This window comes from Neltuma alba, unplaced genomic scaffold (assembly GCF_004799145.2).
Source record: "Neltuma alba isolate B1F8T4 unplaced genomic scaffold, ASM479914v2 tig00013459_pilon, whole genome shotgun sequence".
NCBI lineage: Eukaryota > Viridiplantae > Streptophyta > Magnoliopsida > Fabales > Fabaceae > Neltuma > Neltuma alba.
The window spans coordinates 357,507-385,466 of NW_021637695.1; the positions used below are offsets into that span (position 1 = coordinate 357,507).

General features: G+C 37.6%; 5 protein-coding genes and 1 non-coding gene across 6 annotated transcripts; 4 read left to right on the top strand and 2 right to left on the bottom strand.

Moving 5' to 3' along the window:
- Positions 1-1,755: 1,755 nt before the first annotated feature.
- LOC114737480 (indole-3-pyruvate monooxygenase YUCCA6-like) lies at positions 1,756-5,468 on the top strand. The gene is made up of 5 exons (XM_028925408.1): positions 1,756-2,832; positions 3,463-3,711; positions 4,182-4,304; positions 4,467-4,744; positions 4,894-5,468. The coding sequence occupies exons 1-4, from the start codon at positions 2,116-2,118 to the stop codon at positions 4,689-4,691; spliced, it is 1,314 nt and encodes a 437-aa protein (XP_028781241.1). The 5' UTR covers positions 1,756-2,115; the 3' UTR covers positions 4,692-4,744; positions 4,894-5,468.
- Positions 5,469-12,500: 7,032 nt separating this feature from the next.
- TRNAF-GAA (transfer RNA phenylalanine (anticodon GAA)) lies at positions 12,501-12,573 on the bottom strand. Its single transcript has one exon. It is a non-coding gene; the product is annotated as a tRNA-Phe (tRNA).
- Positions 12,574-13,240: 667 nt separating this feature from the next.
- On the bottom strand, positions 13,241-17,071 carry LOC114737496 (GTP-binding protein At2g22870). Its single transcript, XM_028925428.1, has 5 exons — positions 16,449-17,071; positions 15,403-15,472; positions 14,594-14,756; positions 13,875-14,093; positions 13,241-13,547 (listed from the first exon to the last, which is right to left on the bottom strand). Exons 1-4 carry the CDS (start codon positions 16,954-16,956, stop codon positions 13,875-13,877), a joined length of 960 nt encoding a protein of 319 aa, XP_028781261.1. The 5' UTR covers positions 16,957-17,071; the 3' UTR covers positions 13,241-13,547.
- Positions 17,072-18,419: 1,348 nt separating this feature from the next.
- On the top strand, positions 18,420-25,445 carry LOC114737493 (beta-adaptin-like protein A). The gene is made up of 11 exons (XM_028925423.1): positions 18,420-18,813; positions 19,435-19,951; positions 20,663-20,787; positions 21,259-21,457; positions 21,904-22,132; positions 22,321-22,487; positions 22,645-22,854; positions 23,662-23,772; positions 23,871-24,047; positions 24,157-24,615; positions 24,776-25,445. Exons 1-11 carry the CDS (start codon positions 18,761-18,763, stop codon positions 25,064-25,066), a joined length of 2,538 nt encoding a protein of 845 aa, XP_028781256.1. The 5' UTR covers positions 18,420-18,760; the 3' UTR covers positions 25,067-25,445.
- Positions 25,446-25,751: 306 nt separating this feature from the next.
- On the top strand, positions 25,752-27,818 carry LOC114737499 (uncharacterized). Its single transcript, XM_028925435.1, has 3 exons — positions 25,752-26,268; positions 26,756-26,896; positions 27,045-27,818. The coding sequence occupies exons 1-3, from the start codon at positions 25,999-26,001 to the stop codon at positions 27,078-27,080; spliced, it is 447 nt and encodes a 148-aa protein (XP_028781268.1). The 5' UTR covers positions 25,752-25,998; the 3' UTR covers positions 27,081-27,818.
- On the top strand, positions 27,200-27,757 carry LOC114737505 (uncharacterized). The gene has a single exon (XM_028925440.1). It carries the CDS (start codon positions 27,200-27,202, stop codon positions 27,755-27,757), a length of 558 nt encoding a protein of 185 aa, XP_028781273.1.
- Positions 27,819-27,960: the final 142 nt, after the last annotated feature.

Below are 27,960 nucleotides of genomic sequence, written 5' to 3' on the forward strand. Positions count from 1 at the left end.
TTAGCCTAACTGAGTGAAAGCCTAGCCATAACTTTAAAAATAATTTTAGAACATATCAAATAAATATGTGAGAAAAGTTCTGTTCAAAAGTGTTTTTAGAAGTAACCAAACACCTCCTTAATTTTTTTTTTATAAAGTTTATTACACCTAATTTAACCAATAGGAGTAGTCTGTTAGCAAGTTACCAAGAATGAAGCCTCAAATCTAAATATTAGCCCCAGCATGATGTCTGTGTGATGTCTGCATGGAACGAGTTCTTCTTATCGTCTTACAAAAGTATTCCTAAAAAACTTAATATAAAAACTCATAAATTCTTACTATCCTCTCTAACAGAGCAGCAATCTTTTTTCTTTTTTTCCCCCCCAAATAAAAGCTCTCCCAAAGCCAGTTATGGTCAGGATAGTGGGACTGCTACGCGGGATTCAATAGTACCTGTACATCAAACAAACACACGGTAGTTAAGTAATCCAATCTGACTAATTTGACTAATTTAAGTAGATTAAAAAAATAATTAAGTTAGTTATTTATAATAAATAGGTGATTTTTTCCTAAAATATTCATTACTGATTAAGTATACTGGCTAGAACTATTATTATTACAAGGACTATCTTGAAAAAAATGAACAAATATGGGAGACAAAGTGTGTTGGGATCTTATGTTGATGATCAAAATAAAAGTCAAATGAGTTTTTATATTAAGAATCGGAGGTAGTACTATTTCCTTTTCTTAATATAAAACCTAATTTAATCAGTTTGATCATAAATATAATATCTCAATCCATTTGTTTCTTATATTTATCTATTTTTTTTAAAATAGTCATTGCAATAGTTGTATATGTTAAAAGTTTCGTGAACTAATAGTTGTAACTGATAAACTTATTAACAAAGATATTTTAGAGAAGATAATACCTGTTTATTATAAATAACTAGTTTAATTAATTTTTTAATCTACTCAAATTAATTAATTAATTTTTATATTTTATATTAATAATTGATATATATATTTGATGTAAAAAGATTGATATGTGTTCAGTTTGAACATAAGATAGGTAAGAAAAATTATGTAGGGTAGGTTTTTAAAATGAAGAATAATTAAATAACCAAAAGGTTTCTTCCGGGCGGGTGCATATTCAGTCCCTTCCAGGTAACAACACCTTTTAACCACTTGGATTTTGCTCGTATAAAGTAGAAAAAAGTTATTTGAAGATATATATTAACATGACAAGACGTTCTTTTTTTCGTCAAATATATATATATATATCTTAAAAATGAAATATATTTAAAATGTGTTCATTTTAACCATTAAATAAACTTATAAAATATAAATTTCAAAATTCTATTTTTTTATATATTTTATTGTATTGAGAATCATAACTTTAATTTATTCTTAAACGATTAAATCTATAATTATGTATATATATATCCTCACAAACATGCATTCAATAGATCTTTGCAAATTAAATTATTATTTTGTCAATTATAATTAGCGAGTATATTTTGTTTATAATAATCTAGATGAAGTTCAGAAAATTAACAATGACACACGCGGACACACTTGTGCAAAAAAGGTAAGTTTAACGTATCTTATCATGGAAGCAAAAAAGAAATAACTGTATAATTTAAACCCTATGAAGAGAAACGATTAAATATAATATATATGTAAGTAGAATTAGTAATTAAATATAGGTGATAAAAAATAGAAAATGAAGCGAAGAGGAGAGGAATATATATAAACAGATATCACCATCCTTCTCAGTGAGTCTCTGTCTGTGATGAATGCTGATATAGCCCCGTAGTTGATGCTCATCCTTCCTCCTAACCCACCCTCCTTTGAGCTTCACCCATTCACAAAACTAACTCCCTGCGACACAATAACCACGCACAAACATTCTTTCCCCACAAGTGGATAAGACCCTTCTCATTCCTTAATCCCCTCCAAAATCCAAGGATCATCCCCCCTTCACTTCACAATCAATCACACAAAAGCCTTTCTTCGACATGTTTTCTTCTCAGCCCTTGATCCTCGTCTTTAACCACCACTTTTGATACGCATAAAGCCACGGAGATTAATTGGTGTCCCCATTTTTCACTATCTCCCCTACACTGCATTTACTTGATGGACTACTACTGCGTCAGAGAGATAGAAGGAAAGCAAGCTCATGACCCTTTATTCACTCACAAAATGAGCAATAAATCGTCGTCTTCCCAGCGACGTTGCGTTTGGGTTCCTGGCCCTGTAATTGTAGGAGCAGGGCCTTCTGGGCTCGCAGTTGCAGCTTGTCTCAAAGAGAAAGGCGTCCCCAGCGTGCTTCTAGAAAGATCTAATTGCATAGCTTCTCTGTGGCAGCTCAAGACCTATGATCGTCTCCGCCTTCATTTACCCAAGCAGTTCTGCGAGCTCCCTCTCATGGGCTTCCCCAGCAATTTTCCGACGTACCCGACGAAGCAACAGTTCATAGACTACTTAGTGAGCTATGCAGAGAGGTTCGATATTAGGCCGAGGTTCAATGAGACGGTGAAGGAAGCGAAATTCGATTCGACGCTCGGGTTCTGGCGCTTGACGAGTGAGGGGAAGGCCGAGACGACGACGTCAACGGAATATCTCTGCCGCTGGCTGATCGTGGCGACTGGAGAGAATGCGGAGGCGCTGGTGCCGAAGTTAGAAGGAGCGGAGGAGTTCGGAGGGCCGATAAAGCACACGAGCTTGTACAAGAGCGGCGAGGAGTTGAGAGGGAAGAAGGTTTTGGTGGTTGGGTGTGGGAACTCGGGCATGGAAGTGTGCTTAGATCTTTGCAACCATAATGCTAGCCCTTCTCTTGTTGTCAGAGACACAGTAAGAATTTGCCTCGCTCTCTTTTCCTTTCTTGTCGCTTTTTTCCTCTCCTCTCTCAAATCCCATTAAAAGTTTTTTCCCCCCCTCTCCTCGAATTCTGAAAACTCTTATTTTAAACTTTTCGATTACAATAACAAATTCAAACGACGGAAAAAAGAAAAAGCCCATGTCAAGCAGAAACCCAGAAGGAGAGATGGGAAAATTCTCATTCATGAAACAGAAATTTCAATTAATTAAAAAAGAAAAGAAAAATATAAAAAAGGAGGAGGCACGTCTTAAGCTTGGCCATTAAAATGGTTGCAAATTGGTAAAGCCGTCTGTGTGTTAATGGTTGCAAGCGGCTCCAAGTTCCAAAGGGGTTGTATTGGAGGATCATGGTTCAGGAACTTTTAAATATTCTTTTGGATATTTTTCACTTTTCTTGGGATTCTCTCAAGCATGCGCAGAATGGGCTGGAGCCTAGCTAGAAGCAAAGACGATCGTCAAACACACGATGAACTGGCTTCCTAGTAGCTTTTATTTATTTTTTTTCTTGTGCTTTTCCCCACTTTGTACTGGGAAATCAAAATCATTCAGGGGATATTTTAATTTCTCTTACGATTTGACTAAAATCTGGGAGTGATGATGAAGGTGCACGTCCTACCACGAGAGATGCTGGGAAAATCAACTTTCGGGCTGTCCATGTGGTTGCTCAAGTGGCTTCCCATACGACTCGTGGATCGCTTCCTGCTCATCGTGTCGTGGCTATTGCTCGGCGACACTTCTCGCTTCGGATTGGTTCGTCCTCGCTTGGGTCCCCTTCAGCTCAAGAACCTTTCCGGCAAGACCCCAGTCCTGGATGTGGGTACCCTCTCCAAGATCAAAAGCGGACACGTTCAGGTACTCTTCCTTTCCCCTTTTCAATCATTTCATTTCCCACCTCCCTCCTCCCCTTTAGTTTCTTTTCCCCTTAATTTTTCAGGTTTTCTTTTTTAATCGAATTAAACTCAACTTGCCTCATTCGTTCTTGCTTTTCATGATTCCGTTGTAAGCACAACGAAATGAGATGACCCCTTCTTTTGTTTATATATATTCTTTGGGTGGGGGATAGTGGGGGTTGAGATTTTGGTATCATTATGTTTTTCTATCAAATCGTGCGTTCACATATAAGGTTTAGGTTTTCTTTTTATGGAGATTTTATGGAAAAGAAAATCTCAAAGCAAATGGACGGGGGAAAAGTTCGATATGTCAATCATGTTGGTTTTCTTATTTAATGAGTGTAATTATCTTCCCCAAGATTGTTTGTTTGTTTGTTTCAACTTTAGACAGAAACGAAATCTGAATGTGCATCAAACTCAAATCTTGTGTAGGTTTGTCCGGGCGTTAAGCGGCTAAAACGTCATACTGTGGAATTTGTTGATGGAGCGACACAAAATTTCGATGCCATCATATTCGCAACAGGCTACAAAAGCAATGTACCCTCTTGGCTAAAGGTATATATGCCGCTATTTCTATTTATATATACACTTTATACCCTTTTTTCTCTTTTCACAGCACACAACAAAGATCCCTGATCCCTCCTCTGTGTGTGTGAGTCCTGAAAATGATGTAAAGCAAAAAGGGATTTAAAAAAAGTTGATCTGGTATATGCCCAGGAAGGAGATATGTTCTCTGAGGAAGATGGGTTCCCAAGAAGGCCATTCCCTAGCGGGTGGAAGGGAGACAATGGGCTGTACGCTGTGGGTTTTACCAAACGAGGGCTTCTTGGTGCTTCCATGGATGCAAAGAGAATAGCTCAAGATATTGAACAGTGTTGGAAAGCGGAGGCAAAGCACAGTACTGCTTTTACTCGCTCACTTTTGCAGCAATCTAATTCATGATTGGTCGGGTTTCCCTTTTGGGTTTATCTGGTCAAGCTTTGTTAGAGCCAATGGTAAGAGATTCAGAGGCCCTATATTTGGAATGATTTATAAACAGTTTTCTAATAATAATTTATGAAATACGAGATAAATATTTAAAAAAATTTTATTTCGACTTATGTGAAATGTATTTGTAAATACTTTTAAACATGATTCCAAACAGGTTCTTATTGGGTCTCAGAACCTCAAGTCATTATTACCATTGGAGATTGATCATGGAGGTGCCTTTAGACACGGATAGGCTCAACACAAATATTGCTTCTACAGTCCACACTTTTTGTATCTCATCCAGAGTAAGGAGGCGGCCGTGAAATTCATTAAAATAAGTGTTTAAATTTTAGTGAGTTTTAATTGACTCCCGGGATGATCCCACCAGTGAAGATTCTGTGCAAAGAGGGGTTAGAAAAGTGAGTTAACAGGGGGAGATTTTTACCAGCTGACCTTCACCTTCACACGGATATTTACCAGTCAGAGCCAACCACCAGGCATGGAGGGAGAAGAAGATTTTGAATTGAAGTTGCAAGAGAAGGATGCTGATTTATTTTTCTGTGTTGGGGGGGCCTCATATCTTTCTGTACATCTTGTACATTACAATTTTTCCCTAAATTAGGTTTGACTTATTTAGAGAGGAAAGGGAAGCAGGGTGACAGAGAAAGAGTGTTTGGTATGTGATTGTTGTTTAACCTAGATTTCCACGAGTTCTTTTTTGAAAAGAAGGCATAACATCCCAATGTTTTTTTCTCCCTTTCTTTTTGTTGCCTCGGATATTCTGCTGAAGCTTCATTCCTTCAGTTCAGATTTCCTTTTCTTTTCAGCTGGCCTGGATGGCAAGTCTGAAAGAAAGGAAGAAAGAAATGATGTTTCTTATGTTTATTAATGAAGATCTAAATATCATGTACCATTTTTCTGTTATCACTACTTGCACGCAATTTCGTTATCGAAATGATTTCATTCCAAGTAGGAGAGAGTGAGGACCACACCTCACCTATTAGCTAGCATCAACACAAGGCGCATTTAAAAGAAAACATGGAAAACCCAAGAATTGCAGGGAATTGCAGTGTAGAATATTTGGCTGCATTTATTCCCCATTTCCCACTCCCACCAACTTCATTAAATTCAACATGCTTCAGCTCAATCAGTTTTATCAGGGTACAAATAGTCTTGATAAGCAAAATATAAATACCATCAGAAAGAAAGAAAAGTGATTAAGCTAGTGCACAAGTCAAGAGTGACATTGATCGGATTCTGCGTAATCATATCACTGTGAGAAAAGAAATAGCCATTTACATCCTAAAACGGAAAAATGATTGCAGCATATGGGGTCAACCTTAATCTGGTGTCAAAACTGTCAATTCTGAGACCTCGAATCGGAAATAGATTTTGTTGTTTATTTCTTTCCTCATTTGCTACACACTTAGCTACACTGCCTCAAAATTTAGTACTACTCTTCTCACTACAGCCTACCTTTCAGAAAAATATAAAAAAACAAAAGGACCCCCCTTTTTCCTTACACTCTGCAGTTGATTTTTTTTTTCCTCCAGGACAACTAAACTATTGCCCCACAATTCGTACTTGTAATGTTTCACTTATTAAAAGTTGGTATCCATACACACTGTGTGTTTGTGTCTATACATCGTATATTAAACTATAGTATATGTAGTTTTATACTGATTCGGGACTTATTGGGACAAAAAGTGAAAAAGATTGAAGCTTTAAGCTGCTAGCTGCACATGGTTCCAACAAATATTGAGCAAAGCCAGCTTCCATCATTGAACTCTCCCTCGTCAAAGTCTTAACGAGGAAATCCCCCAGATGAGAGGACAAGGATTAGCGCAAATCAAGGAGAGATCAACTGTGATTATTCCGAGTTCCTTTCAACGTAACCCCAGTTTATTTGGATCAAAGTAGCCGCTCCATAATTAATATATATATCGAAATGGGTATGGTGTATATACTACCTTCAATCTACTTTATCTCTCATATTTATCTATTTATTTTAAAGTAGTTCTTGTAGTAGTTATACATGTTAAAATTATATCAAATGATAGTTATAGCTAAAACACATGATTAATAAAGGTGTCATAAGAAATACAATATCTAGCTAATTATTATAAACAACTAATTTAGTAAGCTTTTTTAATCTATTTAAATTAATTACCTAGCTCTTATATTAAAGACCGGATGTAGTGCTTGATTTGGACTAGACATTACTGTCGTTGTTGTTTTTTATATGTATATGTATATAAAATACTATCTCCGTAGTTATAATGCAAAATTTTAAAGCTCTATTTGATCCTAAATATAGGGTGAAGATGTGTGATCAAATTCTTTTTCTAATATAGCCCGTTCTTGATTGTATCAAACTATTGGCATGTTTTCAATTCTCAGCATACTTTGTTTTCGGTCATTAATTAATTTCGACGAAGAACAAAATTGAGAAGTCGCATGATTTTTTATGAGTTAATGATACTAATCACCGCTCATTAAAAATCACGTTGCCCTATAATTAAGACGAGGGAGCACAGTGTAGATAGAAGGGAGATCGAGTTGGTTAGGGAATTAAGAACAGTTGGAGAAGGTTGAAAGTATGGCGACCATAAATTATTGAATGTTAAATGCGCACAAATCGAATTTTTGGATTTAGCATAAGACACTACCATACTTAATCACTAGCTTAGCTCCTAAAATTTGAGTACTTTAGAGAGAAAGAGAGAGAATGTAATCCCTATTTTGAGGCGACCGAAGATTATTAAGGTCTTTTGTCCCATAAAATCCTTATTAATCCTCCTTTGTTTGTCCTTCCTTCTCGTCCCTCTTCTTCACTTCCAGCAAAAATAATATTTTAGAACCAAAACAGAAAGAGATAATACTATCTCCCTTAACTACAAAATAAATCTTATATTTAGAATTAAAGGTAGGAACACTTTAATGCCCTATATTTTAAAAAGCCACACGTCAAGGACCTTGAGTTTTGCGTTTTAAAAACGTAATGCTATTTTATCAAAATATCTCTGCTTTATAAATTTTGTAAATCGGAGTTAAATACTCATTTAGAAATGGTTCAGGATAAAACATTTTTTTTCATACTTATTCTTTAGTTTTAAAAATGAGTGAAGTTGAAAACATATAGGGTATATAATAAGTTGAAAACAGAAAAACAATGAGTATAAAAAAATTTGTTGGAAAAAAAAGAAAACATTTTTTAATTAAAAAAATTTCAACTATGCTCTTAGAATTTTCAATGTAATTTTGTAGGTTTTCTAACTTCAATGCGAGCTCGAGAATTCTGGTTAAATAATTTTTCCCTTTATGATAAACGTCAATAAAGAAAAAAACTGAAGTCCTTAATATTTTTAAATTTTAAATTCTTAAAATGCTATTATCGCTCTTGTTTGGTCCTAGAGTGGCATTTACCCTCCCACACCCCTTTCTCCACCTTAATTACTTTATTTTTTGGTTGCTAAGTCCAACAATTATACTCTGATTAGATACTTAATGATCATGATTAGAAATTAGCATCCCCTTTCACAAAAGCAGCACATAAAGTTTAAACCGCCCATCTAGGCAACTTTACCTTTCATGCTCAATTTTTTTCCTCTCGAAATTTAAAGCAAGTATGAGTGAATTTATATCTTCAGATTTTTTTTGGTACTGCAAAGTTATTTGAGTTTGAAAATTGCAAGAAGAAAAATAATTAAAAAATCATGCACACTTTTTTCGTACTCTTTAAGGTTTTGGTTGCCTGCAATATACAATATAATGATAATAGATTTTATATATGGATGGTCGATTATTGGGTTGAAAAAAAGGCAAACCGAATAGCTCATTCCCTCATGTTTGAGGTTGGTCATTGTCCTTCCGTGGAATTAAGGGATTTATTTTTTGGGATTGAAAGCTGAAATATTATAATACCGTTATTGATCTTAATTATTAAAGAGAAATATTATTCTGCTCGGTCGAGAAAAGAAATATTATCCTGCTGCAATTGAAAGATGATTTTACAAATTCAATAATTACAAATAATTTTTTAATCAATAATATATGCAGACAAGATGTTGCTAATTAGATGATTAATTATAACTATGAATAATTTTCCTACATTATTTGCTCCGAGTATTCTGCTCATTATTTGATCAACTTTGCTTTCCATTCTTCTATAATTTATGAAAAACCCAAATGCAGATATAAAGTAAAAAAAAAGCATTTTTTCCCACAAAACACCATACATAATAATTCCATTCCAACAATTGCCCATTCCTATCGTCATTCACATTTTCACCGTCATACAAAAATTTGGACAATCAAAATGGGGCATGAATTTTTTGTTTTTGAAACTCTGCAAGAAGAGCTTCACTATTGTGAAAACATTATTAGAGAATCATCGCATAATAAAGGGAAAAAAAGGTAACTATTCCCTTACTATGACTGGACAGTAGCGTCATATATATTCATCCCCTCACTACGGCTGAATTATTATGACATGAAAATGATAATTAAGTGGTCTCGTCGATCAAATTCAAATAACTTAAAATGGTATAATCTTATACTATTTGTAACGATGGAGCCTGAGGATGGAGATGCCAATTTTTTTTCTCTTTCATGTAATTAATTAAGTCCAACTAAATCAAATTAACCACAACATATATTGGGTGAAGGAAAAAGTTGCAGAACCCATACGTATAACTCACTTTCAATCAACTTCAATTAGCCATAGTCACATCTCCCTTCCAAATTCTAATTCAGTGTTTGTACATTTCCTGAATAGCCCAACTCAAAACCCATCCCGTTTGAAGAAAATAGCCAATCTAACTCAAATCCTCTAGTGTATATTAGATATGGCGTGTGCTAGATTGGATATATAACGTTTAGCACTAGTGTATATCACATATTCTAATCAGAAGAATCTAGTTCCCATCATAGTCCCATCCCACATTACATAATTTGAGTAAGATAGCCTTTTGATATATGGTTGTACCGTTATTACATCTTTATCTTTTTACGGTAATTAATTGAAGCATGAAAAAAGCACAAACATTAAGAAAGGATGATATATGGATAATTAATTGCTCTTGACCTTTCAGAATTTTCTATTACATTCTCATTCACACTGTAAAAGCAACGCAATTTTTTTTTTTTTAAATGTAAGTAGTTAATGTAAACTTCTTTAACATTTGAAAATTTAGCAAGGAATCTAAGTTATTAACATGCGAAACCTAACATTCTTACTTTCTCGCTGCCATGGCCTAGGATGCATCCTGTTATCGCATGATACCGTTGCAATTTACATCTCGTATTTAGGATTGAAGGCAGTGCCTCCTCTATTATTTTTGGGGCAAAACAAAGCTGGAAGGCAGAAGCCTACAAGACTTACAAAACAATTAAATATATGATGGGTTTTGAAAGCCATTATCTAAATCATAACGCATTAAGAGATCTTGATAAGGACTGTGATTTAGAAATGTGTACTTAAAATAGAGAGAGAGAGAGAGAGAGAGAGAGAGAGAGGAGAGATGACCAATGAAAGAAGACAGAAATTATATAAGCTAAGTACAAATGTCGAGGCCCCATCAATTTGCTTTAAATCTTAGAGGGAATTGACTAATGTTTATGATATATGCACAATGTCGAGCAAGAGAGGTCAATTCATTGAACATAAAAAGCACGATAAAGCATGTATATTTATATGGCACTTGGGAAGAACAACAACTATACATCTATATATATATATAAAATGTGGTCCAAGCTAGCTATAAGGTAGATAATGTCCACAATATGATGATAGGGCAATTCATAAGGAAGGTACACACAGCGCACATGGCGACTAACCTGTTTAATCAGAATTCCTCAGAACCCTCATCATAATATGCTTTCATGACCTTAACTGCCTTCAATTTTTTGTGGTCCATTTGATAAATGCTAGCTTCATACTGTCATCACTATCTACGCGGACCATCTTTTCTTATTTTCTCTTTCATTTAATTTCGCGTATACGCGTGTTAATTCGCCAGATTATATGTGCAGCATAGTTCATTATTATTGATCAAACACGTGTTTTGCTGAAGATAAACTGAGAAAGATCGAGAGAAGACGTACGGAAGGGGTTGGAATGATTGTTTTCTCGTTCATTGGAAAGTCTGCCAAAGCAAGGCCATATCTCCGTAACTCCATTATATACATTACATGCAATAAAGTCGACGCCTATTTAATCATTATTTTCCTCGAGAGAGAGACAGATCAATTATTTGTTTCCATTACGAAATCTATTATTGTGCTTTATGAAGTTGACGCCTCTGAGTTTTCAAGTGAACTTGTGTCTTGGTTGTTGGAGGATATCTATGCATGCTCGGATTTGATTTGACCCACTGTTGTAACTAAATCCCACCGGCCATTTTAATTACAACTTTTTACTGTTGTAGTCGTCTAAACTTAACTGGGATAAACATTTGCGCACAAAAAGATATCAGGTGCGCGCGCCCAGCTATTTACGCATGGATAGATATCTAGATATTGTGAAATAGTTCTAACATGGCAATTGAAAAGCTATTAATTAAAGCTGCAGTACTGTAGTTAATATTTACATCCATGTCACTGTGGTTTTTCCGAGTCTTGCATGTATTTGAACATTTAAGAGAAGAACATGGCAGTCTCAACCACTCCTCTTTTCACTTAATTAGAAAACATTATATATATATATATATATATAGTCATTGCACACACAACTGTATTATGTTATAGCTTGAGTGGAGGACCCACCATGAGGTTCTCAATCAAAATCTATATCCCCATATATAAAGCCTCGCGTACTCGCTTGTTGCTTTGTATTTGTATATATAGTGATTAAAGTGAGGCCTTGAATATGCTTTTTAATTAATCTGCAGACCGAAACTGATATCTAGTATCTGATTTAAACTTCCATGATAGATACACTTCCCATCTTGACCTAAACAAGCAAAAAGAAGCTTCATCTTTTCTCTCCCTCACTTTTGAAATATGTTTAGCTCTGTACTGGTGATGGGTGCTACCTCGTTTAGAAATCACAACACTCAAGACACCACCACCCTCCTACACAGCAGGTTTCCTTCACACACAAAATGGGCCCTCCAACAATATATATAGTAACTGGTTAGCTGATTAGGTTTTGAATGAGAAGAGAGAGAGGGAATAAAAAGCATGATCTAAGGATAGAGGGAGCGTGATGTACTACAAGAGAGCAGGTAAATAGTTAAGGCTTCCGTTTATATAGATCACGATTTGGAGTGTGTGGAGACATTAATGCTGATGGAAAAGAAGGGTATAGTAGTCTTAAATTAAATGGAATTATACATATCTTTTATATATATATGAGTTGGTACTGCAGACAGTGAATCTTTACGAATATGCAGCAGTAATGTCGATTGAAGTACTACTGTGAGTGAGGCGTGGTGATCTCAAAAGTGAAAAGACGAGCATGCAATATTTTCCTTTAAAACCTACTGGGGGCAGTCTATATCACCTATCGAGCTCATTGTACCATCTCCTATTATTTAACCTCTCTTACTCCCAATTCGCTACCTAGCTGCTGCTTCGTACACTCCATGTTCTGTTTTGCTTTTAGCTCCCTTCACCAATTTATCATCATTATTCCACCAAATCCAAGATCAACTGGGCGGGTGGGGTACGGGTTTGCGTAGGAAAATTGTGGGTGGGCTAGCTAGCCTACATTCTAAAAGTTCTCTTTTTTTTTCAAAGGGAAAACCCAAAAAGCAGACAAAAGCAGGACAAAATATACCATGCGGTGAGCGTGGATCGAACACGCGACCTTCAGATCTTCAGTCTGACGCTCTCCCAACTGAGCTATCCCCGCGACGGCGAGGGATTGGCTATTATTTTTATAAAGTTGATAAAACTGACTCTTCCAACCCCACCATATAAGTTCCAGTTCAGGGAGAGTACTATGGGCTAGTGGAATTCTCGGCCATGGGCCTTTGGGATTGTTGAGTTATGAGCAGGCCCTATATAATCTTGTTCTGCCTTTCATCTGACAGGCCTAGTTTCTTGCAACTTAATTAATCAAGCCGACGTTCGGTTCGGTCTTTTTTCTTTTTGACCAAATGATATTAGGTTCAGTCAGTGCTTGTAACGTGGGACCGTAAAAATATATACGGCCCCGAAATTATACTTTCCAATCGGACCATTATGGATGTGCAACTCTAATTTTGTTCAACTAATAATAATAATAACAACAACAACACATTCCTTCAAGTCCCAGAGCCCCTTCAAATTATATCCCCGGATGGTTGGTTATATGCTACGACTTGTGCTGGTAATCCAGGTACCAAGCCTGCCTCCTCAGCATTTCAAAATGTCTTGCTTTAGTTTATTTCTGGAATTATCGTCCTAAACAACATTTAGATCATTGCATAATCGATGTTAGCCATCAGATTCCACATTTGATTATTTTTCTTCTGTTTTTTTTTTTTTGCCAACGATTATTTTTCTTCTTCATTTATTAGTATCGGGAGTGGACTCAGTTCCTGATATAAAATCCCATCCATCTGAATTTCTCAACCTTGGAAATTAGAACTTACAATACGTATATATCTGGTATTGTGAGAGAGAGAAAAAAATAGAGCTGGAAATCGTGTCGCTGAAAAGGCCCTCCGTTCAAGGAACAAACTTGGCTCCAACGTTTCTGTGTCTAACCTCCCTGTCAGTTGAACAGGACCTGAAGGTGCCTGGTCATTACAGTAATTATTCGCCAATGCATGAATAGGCCGGGAACCTCCCTCCATAGTCCATAGCATTTACGTTCAGAAACATGACGTTCTACATGACTATCTGCAAGGAAAAATCATAAAAATGTTTAATCCTTTTGTGTGGCTTTCTTAAATGCATTTCAGTTACTCCTTGATACAATATCACATGTTACTCTCCGGTTCTAAACATAAGACCCATTTTGTAGTGTAATCCTAGATATAAGACCCATTTTGTAGTGTATTTACACTACAAAATGGGTCTTGTGTTTAGGACTGGAGAGATATTTCAATTTGAATCCATTTTCCTATGAGTAGACACACGAGATTTGGTTGACATCAGAACTTAAATCCAGGTATGTTGAGTCTCTGACTAGTTGGCACGAAGAAGATGGGGCAAAGATTGATGCACCTAGTGCTTGAGCCAGTAATTTCGTAGCTGGGCCATATGGAGTAGTATTTCATCACGGCCCTGATTAGTGACACTGCTAGTCATTATCCAAGGGGGCACTGTCTGGAAGAAACCGCGAATCAACTCCTGAAAATCGTTTACATTTTCTTCTGGTCTTTTGCCTCCATTCTTTTTCTTCTTTCGCTTGTCACATTTGGTGAAGATTAATGTCATCGGAATCTGAAACAAAGATGGCACGGCTAGTATTAACCCACTTAGATTGCTCTACTCAATAAAATATCATAGCCGGGCTCTTATATTTGCCATTCCCCCCACATATACAGTAGCAGCAAAGCAAAGCAAGACCTCTAATAGATGTCATGAAAAATACAACAAGTGAGAGAGGTATTTTAGCATGCATATCAAAGTCTGAATGTGATGCTCTCAGCATGACAGGCAATGGAAGTGGCTCATATGTAGTGGTCAACTATTTGCACACACAAATTCTACCCAGAAACATGTATCGCCTGTGGTGGGATCCAAATAACTAAAGGAAGGGAGATGAAGATGAGCAAAACAAAGCAATAAGGTCAAGCTATGCCCATCAGGTTTTGGAAGTACTCAGCATTCATTGGGGGGGGGGGGAGTTGAGAGCATCTACAGGTTTAATGGCCGACATAGTGCATCTAGCTTCACTAATTCTTCATTCATTTGATCAGTGAAGGAAGACAGATACATACCTGATTCTGACCCAACCAACTGGCATACTCAAGATCAATTTGTTTTGCAGGGATGCTAGCATCAATTAGAAGGAATACTGAAACTAAAGCTGATCGGTTAAGGAAATAATCCTTAGTGAACTTTGCCCAATCTGTTCTAAGCTCTTGAGGAGCAGCAGCATACCTATACAGTAGAACAAAATGGCTTATAGTTATCTCCAGCTACGTGAATAGTATATATAAGAGCACCTGAATGGGATTAATGTTTTCATTAGTTCAAGTCTAGAAGAAATAGTACAAACAAAGATGTTTGCTTGAATGACGGGGTGCATTTGACCCCAAAAAAGAAAAAAAAGAAACAAAAAAGGATGACATGGTGCAGACTCGAGATCCCGTGCATGCAGTAGAATGGCCTAAATTAATGCAGATCAGTGTCATGTCACCAGAATGCGGATGTTTTAGTGCTATATTTACATTATCCATTCACAATGACACAAGCGATAAAGAAGGGAACTTGATTGTAACAATGTGAGAACTATGAGGCCGACATACAGCAATATGAATCAAGGCTGACCAAATTGGTACATTTGCCAGGCTAGACAGACTAGAGAGATCAAAAGTATATTATTCGATCAACCATAAACCAGTGAGCTGTAAGAACTCAGAGATCATTCTGCCCAGAGTCTAGCACACTCAATGCTGTTCAGGAATCATATTAATTTGTCCCTATCATACATATATCAGTGACCATCACAACCGCATATAGTAAACGACTGCAATCTTTAGCATAGAAAGTATGGAGGAAGCGCATATATGGAAGTAAGCCATACCCATATCCAGGCAAATCAACCAGATACCAGCTATCATTGATCCGAAAATGGTTAATGCACTGTGTCTTACCTACAAAAATTGATCAAAGAGTGGGGAACGTTAGTAGGCGCATGTTCCAGACAAAAGTCAATTACCAACAAGTTCAAAATTCTCATTTTCATCCACCTTAACAAAATTAATGATTCAAGTTCATGTCGATGCTAAGCCTTCAGTTTAGATAATTTGCACATTACATGGCCAATTTTCGGGTCGGAGGGATTTTATTAAATGGCCAATTTTAATACTCTCAATACGAACAATGACAGAATATCACGCATATAATGGTTTGAACATCTTATTACGACATGCGTTATCTAAATCCTCTGTACTATCTAATCAAGTAGACAGTTCTGATTTCTTCTTCATGCCTATAAATCACAGAACGAAAGGTTTTATTTTTCCAAATAAATCATGTCCAATCTTTGAACACAACGAAGAGAGCATCATTGCGAATATGACTGCTGATGGACAGAGATGGTATTATCAAAAAATTCACTTGAACATCAGACCAAGATTCACTTAATCTCCAGGAAATAATCACACAAAGAATCCAAATATTTCCATAAAAAAACCTTAATGAAAACCTGCATGTCAATCATGGGAGTCCACAAAATTTTACTTTCAGCACAGCAACCTAACGATAATCATAGAAAATATTCATCAGTTCGTGCACTACGCCACAGAATGGAAAACTTGGGATTCTTGAAAACCCGCTCCCCTAGAACATGAAATATACTCCCACAAAAGTGAAAATTCCTCGAACAAATTCGGGTTTGTACAATTCAAAACAAATATGCTGGTCAGTAAATTGATTGTGAATTTAGCACAGATTCTTTCATCATCAACTCAGCCATTCAGTTCTCTTCCTAGCCGACTTCAAACAGTTTTAAGCTGAATTTTTTTAATATAAAAACACAAAGATTCATGTTCTGTTTGCTCAGTAAGCAAGCAGTGAAACATTTACTAGCACAAGAACTTGAAACGGAGCAGTGCATTAACCACTGACCGGGTTTCTTTGATGTTAGCGCCAACTTCTTGCGCCGCACAAGCGAATTGAGCAATGAAGATTTTCCCACGTTGGATCGTCCAACAAGCGCAAATTCGGGAAGCCCATCAGAAGGGCAATCCTCAGTTCTTACACTGCTTTTGACAAATTCAGCTTGCAATACCTGTGCATCCCTGGCGTACTTGCTAAGCACAATGTTAGAGCCCTTCAAAATTCTAGTGCTCAAGTTAGCACTATCGCTCGAGACATCGGTCTCAGGGGGCACAAAAAGCTTCTCTAGTGAAAATTCTATGTGGTCCTCAACCGGAGTTTCTGGGAAGTGACTAATAGGTATGGGTTCGGAGGTGGTGAGGGTGGATTTGGGTGCAGGAAAGACTGTGCAAGTGTTGATAAAGAAGGTATTTTTGCAGGGAAATTTGTGGCTTGTGAAGGGATTGAAGTGGGAAGAGAGAGAATGCGACGAGGTTAGCATGGAAAAACGAAGCCTTGGGAGGTGAAGCAGAGCCATCTCCTCCTATCGTCGACTTGCAAGCGCTTGTTATCAGGGGCTCAAGCTAGCGTGTCCAATGTGCAAAGCATGTCAAGTCGACGCAGCAAAGGCGGGGGTTCAAGGTGGCTCCAGCCGGGAATATCTATTATCTATTAGGATGTGGCGTGAGGAGAAATCCATTTTTGCCCCCCCAGGCGCCGCACCGTGCTTTTATACTGATGTCGTTTACGCCTGCACTCCCGAGAGCCGGTAATACGGGCTGGGCTCGCGGGCCCAGCCCGCCAGCCCGCCAAAAAAGGTGGGTTTGGGTTGATGTTTTCCTAGCCCGTCACGGTGCGGGCTACTCTAGCCCGCACCGCTTTTGGCCCGCTCTGCCGCGGGCTAACCCGCTGGTGGCGGGCCAGCCCGCCAGCCCGCTTTTTTTTTTTTTTTACTTTTTCTGATTTTTAATACATTATATAATATAGTTAGATGATTTTGACCATTAAATTTCACATGGACATTACCTCATCCATATCATTATATATATAATTAATTAAGTACTTCATATATATGTATGGTTATATGAAGAGCACTATCCATCTTTTATTTTTATATCTATTTGTCGTTAGTATGCACGGCTTCATAAGATTAGATAAATATGTGATTTTCATATAGTTATACATACACACACATAAAAGATTTACTTAATTAATTTGGATAAGAAAACTAGTTAAATTAATTATTTATAAAAAATATATATGTTAGTTTTTCTTAAATTTCTTCTAATATTATAAATTAATTCTCTTTTTTTTTATTAGGATCCATTACTCAAGTTTAAAACTCGGAGCGTAATTTCAACATTTTAAATTAGGCTTAACTCATAGTAATATAATAAATTTAAAAAAAAAAATTTAGACGGGCTGGCGGGCTGGCAAAATGCTAGCCCGCCAAGGTGCGGGCTACTTCAGCCCGCACCGCATTTGGCCCGCACCGCGGCGGGCTGGCCCGTATCCGCACCGCCAGCCCGCTTTCCCAGATCTCCTCTTGAGTGGTTAGTGAACGTCACGTCGTTCGCAGGGCGAAATATTATTATCCTAAATAAGTAATGTAAAAAACAGTGGAAAAAACCTAATCTCATTAAATTTTTATAATTGACTTCCCACCAGTTATCGTCGACTATCATGCTCCTCCACCGCTGACGACCATTGACCACCACCGTCTACTGCCTTCCTCTGTCAGCCATGGTTCATTTCTCCACAGCATCATATAGATCATTGTTTTTTTTTTTTTTACCAGAACAACTGAATATCATATTCATCAGTTTCATCTAATCTAACTTCTACTTCTAATTGACAAGTATAGTTAAACCTGACCTTCGATTTCACATCAAAATTTTGTTTTTACTTTTTAATTACATAGACCAAGACCAGTACTATTTAAAAATTAAAGTATCCTTTCTTTCTTTTTCGTTTTTTTTTTTCCTGGGACCAACTAATGCTTGCGATTTTAGTTGGCTGTTCATATGAACCGCGCAAGAGAGAAAATGCCTGAATGTGTACCTCGAGAGTAAAACGTCGCACACGAAGGTCGTCGTTTCTTGTGGTGATGTTGGAATCCCGGAACGGGCAGAGCCAATGAGATCCAGCCACATCGGCTTTGTTTACGTCTAAATTCTCTCTCGCGAGTCGGGGCTGGTGCTGTTTCAATTTCCCATTTTCGTAGATGCACAAGTTCAATCAGTAGCTACCATTGCTCTCCATTCATTTTTTGGCATAGATCTTCCTCTATCCGAGCAACAACGAAGATCTACTGTTCCTTGTAGTGCCGCAAGCGAGTGGCCATGGCTCCCCCACAACAGTCCCAGCGATCTCCCTCGCCCTCGCAACCATCTGGGTGAGTTTCCATATTTAATCATTGAAATGCCAAGTCTCAATCCGAATTCGCTTTCTTGGATTATCCTAGCTAGCAATACCTCAGATCACAGAAGAGATTTTCATCCCTGGATTAAACAACTCGTAACTTAGACTCATCGGCGGAAGCAATTGCATGGCAATTCCTGCCATGATTCTTCGTAAATTAAAGTTCGGTTAATTTTGATTTTAGGCTTCATGCTGTTCATTATCTACAATTAATTGAATAGTGGACCCTCTCCGTTTGGTTGTCGAGGACATTAAAGTCGCATGGCGCATAATTCTTTTCCTTAGTAGTTTCCGCTCACACAAGCTGCTTGATTAATGGTGGCGTACTTGCGTCCTTTAAGGTCGGTATATGGAGCAGCCAAACATAGGGCCAACACTCCAGTCTCACCGTGGTTTCTCCATTTTAGAAGCCTGTTTTGGAATAGTAAAAGCAGCTCTGTTGGTTTCATTGGATTTGTTCTCTTGTTATTTCTGCTCAACTTTCTTTTTTTATTTTGGAATTCACGTATGCTTCTCTTGGTTCATAACTGTTACAGTTCTCTCCTGGCACATTTATTATTCTTCCTGATGGCATGCCTTGTCTGTAAAACTGCAGGAAAGGCGAGGTCTCAGATTTAAAATCACAGCTCCGGCAGCTTGCGGGTAGCCGAGCTCCGGGTGTTGATGATTCCAAGAGGGAACTCTTTAAGAAGGTGATTTCCTACATGACAGTTGGTATTGATGTCTCACCCCTCTTTGGTGAGATGGTCATGTGCTCAGCAGCATCAGATATTGTTCTGAAGAAAATGTGCTACCTTTATGTTGGAAACTATGCGAGGGTCAATCCTGATCTTGCACTTTTGACAATCAACTTTCTACAAAGAGATTGCAAAGACGAGGATCCAATGATACGGGGACTAGCATTGAGGAGCTTGTGTTCACTTAGAGTGGCAAATTTGGTGGAGTATTTGGTTGGGCCATTAGGATCCGGGTTGAAGGACAGTAATAGCTATGTCAGGACGGTGGCAGTTGTTGGGGTTTTGAAGCTGTATCATATATCAGCTTCCACCTGTGTTGATGCGGATTTTCCATCAACTCTGAAGCATTTGATGCTTAATGACCAAGATGCTCAGGTAGGGTCCAGTTTTGCACACTATAATGAAGGTATTTTAGTCGAAAACTTAAATTAAAAATTAGATTGAAGTGTTATTTTTAATGTGGAATAATTCCCTCAGGGATCACACCATATATTGGCTGGTCTCCTTGGCATCTCTTTTTGTTAAGATTTTGTTCATTAAATATCTCCATGTTTCCATTTGAGAGATGGGTACATGTGATGGAATCATGGACATAAATGAGTCTACCTTTGAGGCATGTAGTTGCAGCCAATGAAGTAACTGGGTTCATATCATTAATAATTTTGTCGTGTTTGCTAACTCTTGTTTTTAAATATTCATCATGGTGATGGGGATACCAACTTTGTAGGTTATTTGTGAGAATGATAACTATCCTTGACACCTATTTCGCAGCCTCCACATTTCTCTCTTATTCAAGGATCATTTGGTACAAAAGCTTGTTCAGTGAAGGTCCATGGTTGGTTCTTAATATCCCTGCCATGCTCCTTCAAGCAAAAACTCGAGGCATGAATTATGGATAGAGCACTGGCTTACTATACCATGTGCTAAACTTAGTTTCATTAGGAGGATGGAGGCAGCTGACCTATTGCTGCTTACCTCTATTAGTACATGATAGCAGTCATCAAACCAAATTATACTTTGCATATTATATTGGTTATGTTAACTTTCCTGCTATCTTTAATTTTCATATGCATATTGTTTGATCAGGTGGTTGCAAATTGTTTGTCTGCTTTACAAGAGATTTGGACCTTAGAGGCAAGTACGTCAGAGGAAGCAGCCAGGGAGAGAGAAGCTCTGCTTAGCAAGCCAGTCGTATATTACCTTCTGAACCGGTAAGTTGTTGCTTGCAGGCCTTGCTCAGACATTTCAATGGACTCTACTAGACAAAGTTTAGTCCAAAACTCCTTTTGTTTGTCTGAGAAAGGCTGCTGACCAGAAACGTCCTTTCATTAAGAAATTGGGACATGTAAAAAGAAGAAAGAAAAGAAAAAAGAAGCATTCATGTGCATGCTCTTCCATACAAATCTTGTCTTATACATACTGTATAACCTACCAGGTGCCTACATTTCTAGTTCTTTGTGCTTGTAGAAACATGCATTGAATATTATCTAGACAATTGTGAAAGAGAACCCTGGTTTTGATGCTTGTGCTGGGTCTTATATTTTAAACTGTAAAATGCATTTAAACTCTTCCAATGTCACATGCGCGTGCATGCGTGGATGGCATTTGTTACTGATATCATGCTACCAGGCAAACATATACTTTTAAATAATTCTTCTTTCATTACATTTTTCTGCATGCAGTATTAAAGAATTCAATGAATGGGCTCAATGCCTTGTACTGGAGTTGGCAGCCAAGTATGTGCCCTCAGATAGCAATGAAATATTTGATATCATGAATCTCCTTGAAGATAGATTGCAGCATGCAAATGGTGCTGTTGTCTTGGCAACCACTAAAGTATTTCTGCAGTTGACTTTGTCTATGGCTGATGTTCATCAGCAGGTATATGTCTAGCTTCTTTCTTGTTATTATCTCAAGTTAACTAAATCTCTCATTACGGAAAGTATTCTATTTTCGTGAATTTGCAATGCGTTAAGTTGTCCATATGGGTTATGCTTGTTTTGCTTTTGGCAAAGACTTCTCCTTTAACTAGTCAGCCCGTTAAATTATGTCCCATACTTTGGATATTTTTGTGTCTCTATGTTAAATTGTTCCCCTTATCCAGTGTTCACGCTTCAATTAATTCCAATTTTTTGTTACTAAAAACATGATATTTTGGTGAAGATGAATTTTATCTGAAACAGTGGCTCGTGGTGTAATTTTACAGATTTTTGGAGTCTTCATGAAGTTTTCTTCTGTTCATATCATTTTAGATTTTGTTACTCGCATGAAGTGCTCTGATTTCTGATGCAGCTTGGTTCTTCTTTTTTTTTTTTTTTTGTGGATAGGTATATGAGCGCATTAAAGCCCCTCTTTTAACTCTTGTGAGTTCAGGAAGTCCAGAACAATCTTATGCGGTTTTAAGCCACCTGCATCTCTTGGTGATGCGTGCACCTTATATATTTTCTGGGGACTACAAACACTTCTACTGTCAGTATAATGAGCCATCTTATGTCAAAAAATTGAAGCTTGAAATGTTGACTGCAGTTGCAAATGAAAGCAACACCTACGAGATAGGTGAGGAACTCCTCCCTGTACCTTTCAACTGAGAACTGGCCTAAAGAAAGGAATGGAAAACCCAAATCAGTTTATAAATTTTTTGCTTAATATTCCGATCGATGGTCTGAATTCCTTTGCTCTTGTTTTTCTAAATTGAATTTTGTTTTTAGCACGACTAATGCATGACCTTCCTGGGTCGATTTCAGTGACGGAACTGTGTGAATATGCTGCAAATGTTGACATTCCCATTGCTAGGGAGTCGATTCGAGCTGTTGGGAAGATAGCATTGCAGCAGTATGATGTCAATGCTATTGTTGATCGGCTTCTACAGTTTCTTGAAATGGAAAAGGACTATGTTACTGCCGAAGCTCTGGTAAACAACAGTCTGTCAAATAGACTATGGAAATTGTGCCTAACTGTATTGCAGTGATTTCTCTACTTGCAACAAACATATATATGATAAGAATGCCATTTTAGTTTGACTATACCGTGGAGGATTGATGAATACTATCTGGAGTTGTTCTGCACAGGTGCTTGTGAAGGATCTGCTGAGAAAGTATCCACAATGGAGTCAGGATTGTATTGCTGTTGTTGGCAATATCAGTAGCAAAAATGTCCAAGAACCCAAGGCCAAAGCAGCTCTTATATGGATGTTAGGGGAATATTCTGAGAACATGCAGGATGCTCCCTATGCCTTGGAGAGTTTAGTTGAAAATTGGGACGAGGAGCATTCCCCTGAGGTAGTACACCTGCATTTTGAGGTTTTGTAGTTGTGTGATTGTAGCATGGGAGATTTATAGTTTCCTTTTGGATGTCATGTGAAACAAAGTTGGGCATTTCATCCTTGCTTCTTGTTTTAACAGTATTTTGGGATAGAAACAGAAACATGTGACAAATCAGGCATTAATCCCACTCTCTTTCATTGTCCACCTCCCTTACAAGTTGAAGTGGTGGATGATCAAAGGAAGTTGGATATAGATTGTGTAATGCTAAGATTAACCTCCTAACATATCAAGCTTTTCCATGAGTCTCTAATGCTTCCTGGTTCTCATCCCACAGTTTTTTCTTTTGGTGTGTGCTTGTAAAATTCCCACTGGCTGCAGTGAATGTAACTCTGAATCTTAACAAATCTTGTGTGGAAATTTGTGAGATTTATTATATTTACCAATGTTCTGTGGCAAATTTTCTACCTAGTTCAACTTTCTGTATCTGGCCGAATTTGTGACATGGCATAATCAAAGCCATAGTTTCTTCAACTGACACTTGAGAACTATTGTAGGGAAAGGGTTTAAATGGGATTCTAATGTGGGTTTGTTATCATCAATGAATCATTCAGATCATCCATAAAAGATCATCATATTCCGTATGTTTTAATCACCAAAACATTGTTGGTTCCTAAAAAATAAAAATAAAAAGGGAAAGAGAAAAGAAAGAATATAAACTAACTTCTGAGTGATTTATTGGTCTTTCTTCTCATCTATACACTAGTTCAGTTCTTGTCTTTATGTTTGCTAATCTCTCTATTGAACAATTGGCTCATTGTGCAGGTTCGCTTGCATCTTCTTACTGCAGTGATGAAGTGTTTCTTTAAGAGACCACCAGAGACCCAGAAAGCATTGGGAGCTGCATTGGCTGCTGGTCTCGCTGATTTTCACCAAGTGTGAATAGTTGCTACTATGAATTTTCTCAACAAAAATTTTTATATTTTTGCTTGTTCCCATTATGTTAAATGAACTAGAAGTATTGCTGATTGCAGGATGTTCATGATAGAGCCCTATTTTATTATAGGCTTCTGCAATACAATGTATCAGTGGCAGAGCGAGTGGTTAACCCTCCAAAGCAAGCAGTTTCAGTCTTTGCTGACACTCACAGTAGTGAAGTTAAAGATCGCATATTTGATGAGTTCAATAGTCTGTCTGTTGTATACCAAAAGGTAGTTAGTTACCCTCTCCTAGCGGTTTTTAATTGACAAAAGTCAGGTCAAAATGTCTTGTTGATTGTACTTCAAAATCCTCTGAACTAACAATGTTAAATTCATGCAGCCTTCTTACATGTTTACTGATAAGGAACATAGAGGGCCATTTGAGTTTTCAGACGAGCTTGGAAATCTGTCTATCAGTGCAGAATCTGCAGATACTGTTGTTCCAGTCCAGAGTGTGGAGGCAAATGACAAGGATTTACTTCTGAGTACTGCAGAAAAAGAGGATGGTAGAGATCTTGGTAGCAATGGGTCTGCCTATAGTGCTCCTTCCTACAGTGGTTCATCTGGCCCTGCTGCAACTTCACAATCACATGGAGAGCTTGCATTTACCGATACCAGTTTATCGGGTCAGGCTTCAGCATCTAGCTTGGCAATTGATGATCTGCTTGGTTTAAATTTTCCAGTCGGTGGAACAGCTGCCACGCCTCCACCTCCTCCTCTGAGGCTCAACCCAAAAGCTGTATTGGATCCCGGCTCATTTCAGCAGAAATGGCGCCAACTGCCTATATCTTTATGTCAGGTTTTTATGGAAATCATTATCTCAGTTTCATTAATTTTATGTTAGCATTGACGTAGCCCTCACACCTTTTATTGGGCCCTTTTCTTTTGGAATACACCACTTCCATTTTTACTTTTTCCTTGCTTCATTACCTCTGCCTTTTCCTTTCAATGTGATGCAGGAATATTCAATGAGTCCTCAAGGAGTTGCCTTGTTGACAACTTCTAATGCACTACTCAAGCACATGAAAGATAATTCGATACACTGCATTGCATCAGGTGGTCAGTCCCCTAACTTCAAGTACTTCTTCTTTGCTCAAAAGGCAGAAGAAACCTCAACATTTCTTGTAGAGTGTATAATCAACACATCTTCAGCCAAGTCGCAAATTAAAATTAAAGCTGATGATCAGAGTTCATCCGAGGCTTTCTCAACATTGTTCCAATCAGCTCTGAGCAAATTTGGTTTGCCTTGATCATTATGGGCGACGGATTTCCATTGCCTTGAGATTTTGTAGTTCCCTTACACCATCCGTTAGCAAATGTTCTCCTTTACAAGAAAGCCTAGAAGAGTGGTGTCAAGTCCGGAGAGGTTTGCTCTTGGTCATCTCACGTTGATGCAGGCTTTCCTTGTACGCCATGAGCTGTCAATTTTATTCGGCCTTGTATTCAAATGTGAAATTGTAGTCTGGTACAATGAAATCCTTCTGTTTATAGCAAAATTCTGAGTGCTACTCTTCTTATGGTGTTTTTGCAACTAATAAGAACCTCAACAATTACTGTTCCCTGCTATTTTCTTGTCGTGCTAATGATATATGATAGTGCTATGGAGTCTTCGGACTTTGTTAAAGGTAAGCTTTTTATTTGAAAGAAGTTCCAATGGAAACACATGTTCATCTGATTTACTCTGTAATTTTTGTCTTTTTAATTCGTATCTAGTCAGTGATAAATAAGTTATGCTAATTATGAATAAATAAATTTAAAAGGCTTTATAAAAAAAATGCCCTGCAGTGGACGAAATTGCTGTTGAGATATCTCCGCAAAATTTAAGGGGTATTTAAGTAGAAGTCAAATTATACTTTTAAAAATGCTTTTACAGGAGGACTCTGTCTCATTTTAGGAAAAAATATTTTTAAAAAGCATTTTTTTACTCTGCAAACACTCCCTTAGTTCCTCTGCGAAACTGAAAGGGCATTGATGGCCAGCGGTATTTGACGACTATTTGGTAACCCATAATTTCGTGGAGTTGGTGACAAAATTGTGAATCTGCGGAAGGGAATCAAATCAAAAGTTCATTTTAATCGATAAAATTTCCACTGAATGGGACAACTTTCAAACCAGGCCCCGATAGTTCGTCGTTGCAGAGAGAACAGAGAAGGTCACTTTTTTAGGGAACCGAAATGAAAACATGGCGTCAGCATGTAGGGTTTTATTATCAGTGAGGAAGAGGTGCGCTCGAAGGTTTAACTTTCTAGCACTTCTTCCTTCAAGCTCTCACCAATTGAATTTCCACAATGAATCAAGTTCAAATCCCTCGCTTATCAAATTGCTTCGGGTATCCGATTCGCGCCTTAAACCTACGCTGGATCAGGAATTTCGTTCCCTTAAAAGCTCCGAAATTTCTTGGGAATCTCTGGCTACCTGTCTAAGGCCTTCTTCTCCTGAGAAAGTTCAGCTGGTAATGTTTTCGGCTGTTGATAATTCTGTCAGTTTTGGCTTTTCTGTGCTCACCTTCGATGATAAAATAGGTATACGCAATCTACCGAATCGAAACGAAGAATCAGTAGTGGCAAATATTTATTATGCAAATTTTGCTCCAATTGGATATACTGAAATGAAATCGGAGTCTAATCTATGTTAACTGTTTAATTCAGACATCCTGTGATTTCTCCCCCTGGTTTGCTGCTTTAATTCTGAGAATGCTGTAAGAAAAAGAACTTGTGAAATCAAACAAGCGGGGTTCTCTTTTGCCTCCCAGTTTTGGAGTTTTTGCTGCTACCATTCCTGTTCTTCGCTCACTGGATTTTTGTTCTTGCGGAAAATATGGTTTTAATATCTGAGATCAATCTTTATACGGAATAAGGTTTCATTTTCTTAAATATCCCGCCAATTTTGGTTCCTGAATTTCATATCAATATTCTCATATACACGTATTGAATGGTCAGGTATTGGAATGGGTTTTGGAGAAATTGCTGAATGAAAATGAGAGAAATCACAATGTCTTCTCCGAATACATATTTCTTTGCGGCAAGCTTCAGAATGTGCCACTTGCAATGCAAGCGTTTGCTTCTATGGAGGCTAATGGAGTTAAACCCACCTCCCTGGTTTTTAATTCTCTTATAAATGCTTGCTTGTTTTCCAATGACATTACCACAGCATTTAGCTTATTTGAGATCATGGAAAGTTCAGAGAGCTATAAACCTGATTTTCATACTTATAATGTGTTTATTACAGCATTTTCAATGTCAGGGAACGTTGATGCCATGTTAGCTTGGTACTCAGCTAAAAAAGCTGCTGGAATCGGTCCTGATCTTCAAACATTTGAATCCCTTATATCAGGTTGTATCAAATCAAGAAATTTTGAACTTGCTGATAGAATTTACGAAGAAATGATGTCATCAGGAATTATACCTAGTATATCCATTCTGGAAAATATGCTTGAAGGGCTTTGCAAACAAAAGAGTTTGAGTCGAGCCGAGGAGTTCTTGAAGTTTGTGGCAAGTGTGAGATGGGAGATCAATGAAAACATGACTGATAAATTAATAGCACTGTATCAAGAAATTGGGCAAGTGGAAAAGATGGAGGAGCTGCTTGAAACTATGATGAAGTCCCATCCTATTACTGATGGAGTACTCTCCCGAATTCATTGTGGGATTATACGGATGTATGCCAAACTGGATAGATTGGACGATGTAGAGTTTGCCGTGGGAAGAATGTTGAAACAAGGGCTCTCATTCACAAGAACAGATGATGTTGAAAAGGTTATCTGCTCATACTTTAGAAGAGAAGCTTATGATAGGCTAGACATATTCTTGGAATGTATAGAGACTAGTTATCCGCTCAGCAGATCCACTTGCGATTTGTTGATATCTGGCTACAGAAGAGCTGGATTACGCGAAAAAGTAGATTCAATGATGGAAGCCATGAAATCTGCTGGGGTTATGTAGCACCTGTTGTGGGTGTCCAAACAAAAATGCTTCATTCTGGATTTGTAAGCAGACAATTGGTATACCGTCAGTTGACTAAAAGGTGCCTGGATATCAAGAGAAGTGTTTTTTAAAAGTATTTTTTCACAAATCGAGATAAACTCCTCTATGTATTTATTTTGTATATTGTAAAATCACTTATAAAACCATTATTTGGTTTCCAT

Excerpts from the sequence above, each read along its gene's own strand:
- LOC114737505 (XM_028925440.1), top strand. The coding sequence starts at position 27,200 with ATGATGTCATCAGGAATTATACCTAGTATATCCATTCTGGAAAATATG.
- LOC114737493 (XM_028925423.1), top strand. The coding sequence starts at position 18,761 with ATGGCTCCCCCACAACAGTCCCAGCGATCTCCCTCGCCCTCGCAACCA. Across the intron at positions 19,952-20,662 it reads TTAATGACCAAGATGCTCAG|GTGGTTGCAAATTGTTTGTC; the intron begins GTAGGGTCCAGT and ends TTGTTTGATCAG. Across the intron at positions 21,458-21,903 it reads TGGCTGATGTTCATCAGCAG|GTATATGAGCGCATTAAAGC; the intron begins GTATATGTCTAG and ends TTTTGTGGATAG.
- LOC114737496 (XM_028925428.1), bottom strand. The coding sequence starts at position 16,956 with ATGGCTCTGCTTCACCTCCCAAGGCTTCGTTTTTCCATGCTAACCTCG. Across the intron at positions 15,473-16,448 it reads GCTAACATCAAAGAAACCCG|GTAAGACACAGTGCATTAAC; the intron begins GTCAGTGGTTAA and ends CAATTTTTGTAG. Across the intron at positions 14,757-15,402 it reads GTTGATTTGCCTGGATATGG|GTATGCTGCTGCTCCTCAAG; the intron begins GTATGGCTTACT and ends TCTACTGTATAG.
- LOC114737499 (XM_028925435.1), top strand. The coding sequence starts at position 25,999 with ATGGCGTCAGCATGTAGGGTTTTATTATCAGTGAGGAAGAGGTGCGCT. Across the intron at positions 26,269-26,755 it reads CTCCTGAGAAAGTTCAGCTG|GTATTGGAATGGGTTTTGGA; the intron begins GTAATGTTTTCG and ends TTGAATGGTCAG. Across the intron at positions 26,897-27,044 it reads CTTCTATGGAGGCTAATGGA|CATTTTCAATGTCAGGGAAC; the intron begins GTTAAACCCACC and ends TGTTTATTACAG.
- LOC114737480 (XM_028925408.1), top strand. The coding sequence starts at position 2,116 with ATGGACTACTACTGCGTCAGAGAGATAGAAGGAAAGCAAGCTCATGAC. Across the intron at positions 3,712-4,181 it reads TCAAAAGCGGACACGTTCAG|GTTTGTCCGGGCGTTAAGCG; the intron begins GTACTCTTCCTT and ends AATCTTGTGTAG. Across the intron at positions 4,305-4,466 it reads ATGTACCCTCTTGGCTAAAG|GAAGGAGATATGTTCTCTGA; the intron begins GTATATATGCCG and ends GTATATGCCCAG.